Here is a 6,529-nt window from a genome sequence, read left to right on the forward strand (position 1 = left end):
CAAGTCAAGTGTAGAGTCGAAAGCATATAAAATCAGGCAAAAAAAAAACTCAGGAGGTCCAGAGAACACAAACATTCATGGAAACCTAAGTAAAGAAAAATACAGTAAAGAAATTACTCGGAAACCCTAGGAGAAATTACAATAAAGAAAAATACGCAGAAATCATAGTGAAAACATTTAGGAATTACAGCAAAGCCAAATAATGCGAGAAATCACAGTAGAACAAGTAGAAATCACAGAAACCCTAAGTTTTGAGAAGATGAACAGTTTTGAAAACAAAAAATCGAAAAGATGTGAAAAATACTTAAAAATCCTAGAAAATAGCACGGATCTGAAGTAGATCTTAGAGAGAAACAAAGAAAACCTCGAAGGCTTAGGGTTTCAGAGAAAACCCTAGAAAAATGAGAAAGGCCTGGAACGGGCTGGTCCTGAGTCGGAGATGGACTCAGAGGGCTAGGACTCGCCGGAGATGAGCCGGGAATGGCTATAGAAACTGAATCGGAGAGATTCTGAGTCAAGGTCTTCAAGGTCGGACTCTGAAACCTCGAGCAAAAGGAGTATAGAGGTACGTGGGGGTAGATATAGGTTACACAGGGCCTGGGAAGCCATGATTTCCGGTGGAACGAGGTCGGAGATCAGCGGAGAGGGCTAGGGTTTCAGAGGGTGGTTGAGAGAGTTTTGAGAGACGAGGGGATACAAGGGCGGCTCATTTGTGTAAATGATTTAGGGTTAGGGGTCTTGTGGGTTTAATTAAGGAAGGGGCTAACGTGGACCGTTGATCTAAATAATCAACAGCCACGATTTAAAATGGGGATCCGAGCGGGTTATATATTAATAGGGTGTGGGTCGGGTAATTAATGAAAGTGGGTCGGAATTAGGTTGGATTGGTGTTGAAATTGAGTGTGCAATTTGGGCTACAATTGAAATAAAAAGGGACTGCAATTTAAATAGCCAATTTTCCCCATTTTGATTTTATAAAAAATAGTAAATAGTGTTTAAAAATCAAATTAAAAATATCGAGTTAATAATAAATGCATAAGTATTAATTTAAAAATATTAGAAATGATTTTGTGATTACGAATGCTATTAAATCGAGAAATAGGCTAAAATTGCAATTTCATGCAATTTTAGTTTAAAAATACCAAATCGACTTGTAAAATTATGCAAAAATCATGTAAATTATATTTTATGTAAATGCGAGAATAAAATAAATTATTCGCCAAAATGACAAGTTTTGGGAATAATTATTGGTTTTTATAGTGCAAAATAGGCCATAAATTGGTTTTAAAAATCTTTAAAAATTTGGGAAAATACCAAAGCCTTTGGGCATGCTTGTATATGCATACATATGCTATTTTGAAAGTATTTTGAGTATAAAAATATATAGGAAAAAATTGGGTATCAACAATTACTCAGGTACCAACATGGCTTTAAACAATGCTAATGACCCTCTTGGAAACATGATAGCAGGGGAGGAGGTAGATGATATTGCGCAAGATGAGGTTCCTCTTGCACCTCAAGGTCAATGGAGAGGCCGGAATGCCAATGATAATCCAAATAACAATATTCCAGACCCTCCCCCGGTTCATCCAAGAGTGGCTCCCAGAGTATTACCGAACCAGGGCTACGCAAGTGCTATTGTCCCACCCCGAATCCGGGCGGGCAACTTTCAGATAACCAATGTGATGTTGACCTTACTTGAGCAGCGATGGTACTTCACGGGTGCTGCAAATCAAAATGCCTACAAACATCTCAAGAGGTTCGTAGATACATGTTGGGGGATCAAGTAGACGAATGTATCCGAGGATGCGCTGAGATTGAGACTTTTCCCGTTCTCACTTCGGGGGAAGGCATTAGACTGGCTCGAGAGACTCCCCAATCATTTCATCACAACTTGGGATGCGTTGGAGGATAAGTTTATTGCCAAATTCATCTCACCGAGTCATATGGCGACACTTTGGGATGAGATATTGGCCTTCAAGCAAGAGCCAACGGAACCTTTGCATGAAATTTGGGAGTGGTATAGAACGATGGTGAAGGAGTGCCCAAATAATGACATGACCGAGGCCATGATCCAACAAACCTTCTACTGGGGCATAAATACTACAAATCAATGCATTGTTAACCAATTTACCGGGGGAAATTTTATGAAGCTTTCTTATGAGGAGGCATGTGATGTACTTAATGAAATGACACACTTCTTCAGCATGACAGAGTAGAGCAAATGTGCCTCAAAGTCACCCTATGGTTATCCATTTGTACAAGGAATTACATGATCACGGGAAAACGATAACTGAGCTTACTACCATGATGAATCAATCGGCTAAGGCACAGTTGCAACAAGTTCAGAATCCTCGCCAAGTGAATGTCATGGAGGGTGTTAGTATGCTTGTCAACAAGAGAAGGCAAATGAGGCAACAAAATCAAGGAAATTCTAAGCAATTTGTTGATGAATACGATGGGTGTCAAAATGATGGTTATGATGACCAAAGTGAAGAGGTACAATATGTCAACAACTATCAAGACAATAGAGGCAACTCTTCAAACCAACAATGGCGACCCCAAGGAAATTGGGGCAATCAACAACAAAGTGGAGGCAATTGGAACAACAACAACCAAAACAACAATTGGGGTAATCAAAACAACAACCAAGTCAATTGGAATGGAAATAACAACAATTGGGGCAACAACAACAATCAAGGCAGGTGGAAAAACAATGGAAACCAAGGCAACCGGGGGAAAGGCTTTCAAAGGCCCCCAATGTACCAACAACCGAACAATCCACCCCTTTCCCTTCTCAAGGTCCTAGTTCTTCTGGTAATGATTTGAGCAGAATTGAAATGATGTTCGAGCAGATGAAGAAGAGGAATGCGAATTCGGATGCACAGTTAGCTTCTCACAACACCTCTATCCGAAACTTGGAGGTGCAATTAGGCCAAATCTCTCAGTCATTGAATACTCTCCCGAAGGGTGCTCGACCAAGTGATACGGTAGTGAACCTAAAGGGTGGGAACAATCATGTTATGGCGGTCACAACAAGAAGTGGGAGAGGCGGTGATGTGAATGCCTCTAAGCAAAAGCAAGTCGTGGATGATGATGTTGAGTTGCAAGATGACGAAGTCCCTTTGGTAGTTGAAGATGTGGTTGATGAATATATGAACAATGAAGTGAGGATTGATATTGAAGAAGTCGAGGTGGAAACCCAAAATGATGTGAACCCGTCTAGGGAACACATAATTGACATGCCAGAGCCGGTTGTGCCAAAAGCCAAGGCTTCTTTGCCAAGACCACCTCCACCTTATCCTCAAAGGCTCGCGAAGCACAAGAATGATAATCAATTTAAAATTCATGAAAGACTTGGTTACAAAGAAGCGTTCTATGGATTGTAAAACTATAAAGATGACTCACCAAGTTAGTGCTATAGTGCATTCAATGGCCCCAAAACTTGAAGATCCCGGTGCTTTCACCATTCCTTGCACCATTCGGAGTGTGGATTTTGCCAAGGCTCTATGTGACTTGGGAGCTAGTAACAATTTAGTTCCCTACTCGGTTTTCAAAACTTTGGGTATCGAGCAACCTAGGCCAACCTCAATGAGACTTCAAATGGCGGATCGATCGATGAAGCGACCTTTGGGCATTATTGATGATGTGCTTGTCCGGGTGGAAGAATTCATTTTGCCGGCTGACTTTGTCATTTTGGATTGTGAAATGGACTATGAGGTCTCTATTATCTTGGGTAGACCTTTCCTTGCATCGGGGAAGGCTTTGGTTGATTTTGAAGCGGGCGAGCTCACTTTCCGAGTGGGAGATGAAAAGGTCGTTTTCCATGTTTGTAAATCTATGAAGCAGCCTAATAGAACTGAGGTGTGCTCATTTGTAGACCTTGTCACAGTTGTGATTGTGGATGATACAAGTGCTATGATCAATGTGGAGGATCCTCTTAAGGTCGTGCTATTAAATCTTGATGTCAATGAGGATACAAGTAGAGTGGAGTGCGTGAATGCCTTACATGGGATAGGCTCTTATTCCTATGAGCATAGAAAATTGTCTTTGGATCTTGAAAACCGGAAAACTCCACCAACAAAACCATCAATTGAGGAGCCACCGTTGTTGGAGTTGAAACCACTTCCTCCACACCTCAAGTATGAATTCTTGGGCTCAAACTCTACTTTACCAGTTATTCTTTCTTCTTGCCTTACTAACATGCAGGTTAAGGCCACTTTGGCGGTGCTTAAAAAGTGGAAAAAGGCAATTGGATGGACTCTAGCTGACATTTGGGGAATAAGCCCCGCATTTTGTATGCATAAAATTATCTTGGAGGATGATGCAAAGCCTTCCTTGGAGCATCAAAGAAGATTGAACGAGGCTATGCAAGAAGTGGTGAAGAAAGAGGTGATCAAATGGTTGGATGTTGTGGTTGTGTACCCCATTTCTGATAGCTCATGGACTTCTCCGGTGCAATGTGTACCGAAGAAGGGTGGTATGACTGTGGTGACCAATGACAACAATGAACTTATTCCTACTCGGAAGCATGGACTACCGGAAGCTAAACATGGTGACCCGAAAGGACCATTTCCCATTGCCATTCCTTGACCAAATGCTTGATCGTCTCGCGGGGCGTGCTTTTTTATTGCTTTTTGGATGGGTACTCGGGGTATAATCAAATCTTAATTGCCCTGGAGGACCAAGAGAAGACCACCTTTACTTGTCCATATGGAACCTTCGGTTTCTCTCGGATGTTATTCGGATTATGCAGTGCTCCGGCGACATTCTAAAGATGCATGATGGCTATTTTCACCGACATGGTGGAAGATATATTGGAGGTCTTCATGGATGATTTCAGCGTGGTTGGTGATTCCTTTGAAGAATATTTGAGAAATTTGGATAGAGTATTTGCCCGATATGAAGACACAAACCTCGTACTCAATTGGGAAAAATGCCATTTCATGGTTGAAGAGGGTATAGTGTTGGGTCACAAAATTTCAAAGCATGGAATTGAAGTTGACAAAGCCAAGATAGAGGTGATTTCAAGGCTTCCTCCCCCATTTCTGTCAAAGGGGTGAGTAGTTTTCTTGGGCACGCGGGTTTTTACCGGAGGTTTATAAAACATTTTTCAAAAGTGGTACACCCCTTGTGCAAGTTGCTAGAAAAGGATACAAAGTTTGTGTTCGATGAGGGATGTATGCAAGTATTTGAGCTTCTCAAGCTTAAGTTGACCACTACCCCTATCATTACCGCACCAAATTGGAGCTTGCCTTTTGAGCTCATGTGTGATGCAAGTGACGTGGCGGTTGGGGTTGTTTTGGGTCAAAAGGTTAAAAAAATGTTTTATCCGGTGTACTATGCAAGCAAGACCATGAATGAGGCTCAAAGGAACTATACAGTCACTGAAAAAGAGTTGTTGGCTATAGTGTTTGCGATGGAAAAGTTTTGACCATATCTTATGGGGGCCAAAGTTATAGTGCGCACTGATCATGCCGCCCTTGGGTACTTGATGACAAAGAAAGACTCCAAGACATGATTGATGCGATGGGTGTTACTACTTCAAGAGTTTGATCTAGAAATTATGGACCGGAAAGGTAGTGAGAACTAAGTGGCGGACCACTTATCCCGTTTGGAGGAGGAGTGGAGCCTTGTTATGGCCTTGAGATCAATGATTCATTTCCCGACAAACAACTCCTTGCGGTGTCAATGAATGATATGCCATGGTTTGCCGATGTTGCCAATTACCTTGTGACTGGAGTAATCTCGTATGAGCTCTCTTCTAACCAAAGGAAGAAGCTCAAGCGGGATAGTTTGGATTTCTATTGGGATGAGCCATACTTGTTCAAGATTTGCACAGATGGTGTGATTCGTAGATGTGTCCCGGAGGAAGAACAATTGAGTATCTTAGAGGCTTTCCATTCTTCACCCTATGGTGGCCATCATGGTGGGGTGAGGATCGCCTCGAAAGTCCTTAGTTGTGGATTCTATTGTCCCACCTTGTTCAAAGATGCGGGTGATTTTGTGAAGAGGTGTGACGATTGTCAAAGAGCGGGCGGAATTTCAAAAAGGGATGAGATGCCTCTCAATACCATTCTTGAAGTGGATATCTTTGATATTTGGGGCATCGTATTCATGGGTCTATTTGTTAGCTCTTGTGGCAATACTTACATTCTCATGGCGGTTGACTATATCTCAAATGGGTTGAAGCCATGGCTTTGCCTAGCAATGAAGTCCGGAGTGTTGTTGCATTTCTTAAAAAGAGCATTTTCACAAGGTTTGGCACTCCTCGTGCGATTATTAGTGATGAGGGGTCTCACTTTTGCAATAAAGCTTTCGACACATTGCTTTTCAAGTATGGTGTCAATCATATGGTTTCGACCCCTTATCATCCTCAAGCTAGTGTTCAAGTGGAAGTCTCCAACAGAGAAATCAATAGTATCTTGTCAAAGATGGTCAATGCAAATAGGACCGACTAGTCGAAGAAGTTGGATGACGCTCTATGGGCTTATCAGACGGCTTACAAAACTCCTATTGGGATGTCTCC

General features: G+C 41.9%; 1 protein-coding gene across 1 annotated transcript; it reads left to right on the forward strand.

Annotated features, from left to right (window-relative positions):
- The first annotated feature begins 3,399 nt into the window (after positions 1–3,399).
- On the forward strand, positions 3,400–4,837 carry LOC138878289 (uncharacterized). Its single transcript, XM_070157956.1, has 2 exons — positions 3,400–3,996; positions 4,757–4,837. Exons 1-2 carry the CDS (start codon positions 3,400–3,402, stop codon positions 4,835–4,837), a joined length of 678 nt encoding a protein of 225 aa, XP_070014057.1.
- The last annotated feature ends 1,692 nt before the right edge of the window (positions 4,838–6,529 follow it).

The sequence above is a fragment of the Nicotiana sylvestris genome, chromosome 9 (assembly GCF_000393655.2).
Source record: "Nicotiana sylvestris chromosome 9, ASM39365v2, whole genome shotgun sequence".
In the NCBI taxonomy this organism is placed as follows: Eukaryota; Viridiplantae; Streptophyta; class Magnoliopsida; order Solanales; family Solanaceae; genus Nicotiana; species Nicotiana sylvestris.

Bases quoted from the DNA above. Each gene is read 5' to 3' on its own strand.
- LOC138878289 (XM_070157956.1), top strand. From the start codon at position 3,400: ATGACTCACCAAGTTAGTGCTATAGTGCATTCAATGGCCCCAAAACTT. The intron at 3,997-4,756 runs GTGAATGCCTTA...CGGATTATGCAG, and splicing joins ATACAAGTAGAGTGGAGTGC to TGCTCCGGCGACATTCTAAA.